This window comes from Cyprinodon variegatus, unplaced genomic scaffold (genome assembly GCF_000732505.1).
Source record: "Cyprinodon variegatus isolate N-32 unplaced genomic scaffold, C_variegatus-1.0 Scaffold363, whole genome shotgun sequence".
Classification (NCBI taxonomy): Eukaryota; Metazoa; Chordata; class Actinopteri; order Cyprinodontiformes; family Cyprinodontidae; genus Cyprinodon; species Cyprinodon variegatus.
Genome location: NW_015150816.1, coordinates 110,719 through 112,979, shown reverse-complemented (window position 1 = coordinate 112,979; position 2,261 = coordinate 110,719). Strand labels below are relative to the sequence as shown.

Here is a 2,261-nt window from a genome sequence, read left to right as displayed (position 1 = left end):
AATCACCCTTAATTTTAGCAGATAAATAAGATCATTTGCCAATGGAATGCACATTTTTTATCTTGAATTAACTCTACTCATCTCTACCGGCGAGACGCGGAGTACAACAACATCAACACAAAGACAAATAGGACATTCACTCACACACTCACACCTAAGGAGAATTTAGAGAAGCCAAATAACCTAACAGTCATGTTTTTTGGACTGTGGGAGGAAGCTGGAGGGAAGCTGCACATATAGAGGGAGAACATGCAAACTCCATGCAGAAAGTCCCCTGGCTTGGAATCAAACCCAAAACCTTCTTGCTCCAGGGCAGCAGTGCTCCCGACTGTCCAGCCCTAATTAGATCATATGCACTTGAAATAAGACAATGCAACAGTTTTTTCTTATTTTCCTATTCCTCACTTCAAGGATAAATGCACTTATTTTAAGAAAAAATATCTTATTTAGATTAAAATATGTTTGCAGTGTGATGTATGAATCAGCAGGTGGATTTAGATCCTAACTCTGCAGCCGGTTGGTTCTGGTTCAAACGTTTTTATTCCCTCTTCTCTGCTCAGTGTCAGAACCATTGCGACCAGCAGCCATGCTGGTTTGAACAGCAGCAGAACTAGAATGGGCAGGAAGTGTTCTGGTTCCAGGTGGAGTTGGTAATATCCGTTCTGTTCTTTCAGAACACGGATCGGGTCTTCTCTCTGTACCAGACCTTCCCAGAGAGCAGAAGGTCAGACGTCGACGTCCCCAAAAACCCGTACAGCAGGGAGGGCAGTGTGCAGCCACCGAGCCCCGGCCACCTCAGCGTGTGTCAGCGCCTGCGGAAAGTCATCCAGGAACTGGTCGACACGGAGAAATCCTACGTCAAGGTGGGAATACAACCTTTGGTAGAGTTCTCAGGATTTTAGATTAATTAGGTTTTAGTAATTAATTAAACACAGTTTGACACATTTATTTTCGTATTACAATTTTACTTATGTTAATCGTTTTTTATTTATTTTTTATTAATTATGTACCTTTTTACTTAAATTCATTTCTAACCTAATTTATAAGACATTAAGAAATATCTGCAAATTTAAAGACATTAACCTTTACTTCTGTCATCGTCATGGTTACTCATGTATTGTTCAACTTGAACATGACTCTTGTTTCCTTGTTGACTTTTGTTTTGCTGTCAGGATCTGGTTTGCCTGTTCGACATCTACTTGACGCCGCTGCAGAGCGAGACTTTCCTCAGTAAAGACGAGGTGAGAACCGACCAATCAGAGCTTTTGTGAGGCGTCAGCTTGTGCTTCTGATTCTGAAAGTCTGGTTTCTCCCACAGATGGAGGCATTGTTTGGTAGCCTGCCAGAGATGTTGGACTTCCAGAGAGTTTTTCTCCAAACACTGGAGGAAAGAATCGCTGCCTGTCCGGACCTCAGCAGTTTGGAAACTCCAGAACAGTTCAAGGTTAGATAAAAAGTTTTGATTTCCTCCTTGATTTTTTATTAAAAAAAAAAAAAAAAACTTTTTAGCTCATCATTTTATTTGATTTTAATTTGCTGTCGTTTAGATGCTCCTCTTCTCATTGGGTGGATCTTTCCTTTATTACGCCGACCACTTTAAGCTGTACAGCGGCTTCTGTGCCAACCATATCAAAGTCCAGAAAGTTCTGGAAAGAGGTGACCTCCACTCATCTAGACATGCACTTTTTTTTATTTTATACAATTATAACAGTCAGAGGGGGGGTCAGAATGGTAGTTGATCTGTTTAAACATCAAAGATGCAGAAATCTAACAAATCCTTCTGGGATTCAGCCAAAACAGATGCAGCCTTCAAGCACTTCCTGGAAACAAGGAATCCCACCAATCAGCACTCATCTTCCCTGGAGTCATACCTGATAAAACCGGTTCAGAGAGTCCTGAAGTACCCATTGCTGCTGAAAGAGCTGGTGTCCCTGACTAATGCTGAGAGCCCTGAACACACACACCTTACAGGTAACACACTCCCCTCCAAAGTAACATACTGACTTTACTGGTAACACACACGCCTCGCAGGAAACACACTGACCTGACAAGTAACACACTCATCTTACAGGTAACACACTGACTTTACAGGTAACACACACGCCTTGCAGGAAACACACTCACCTTACATGAAACACACTCACCTAACAGGTAACACACTGACTTTACAGGTAACACACTCACCTCACATGAAACACACTCACCTAACAGGTAACACACTGACTTTACAGGTAACACACTCTCCTCACATGAAACACACT

The 2,261-nt window shown here is 42.0% G+C and overlaps 1 protein-coding gene across 1 annotated transcript in view; it reads left to right on the top strand.

Moving 5' to 3' along the window:
* The window catches only part of LOC107092032 (T-lymphoma invasion and metastasis-inducing protein 2-like), a 79,443-nt gene that overhangs the window by 71,275 nt on the left and 5,907 nt on the right, over nt 1-2,261 (top strand). The window contains exons 15-19 of the mRNA XM_015386306.1: nt 675-863; nt 1,173-1,241; nt 1,319-1,444; nt 1,548-1,656; nt 1,792-1,971. Coding sequence (XP_015241792.1) covers nt 675-863; nt 1,173-1,241; nt 1,319-1,444; nt 1,548-1,656; nt 1,792-1,971 — 673 coding nt within the window. The remainder of the gene's footprint in view (nt 1-674; nt 864-1,172; nt 1,242-1,318; nt 1,445-1,547; nt 1,657-1,791; nt 1,972-2,261) is intronic.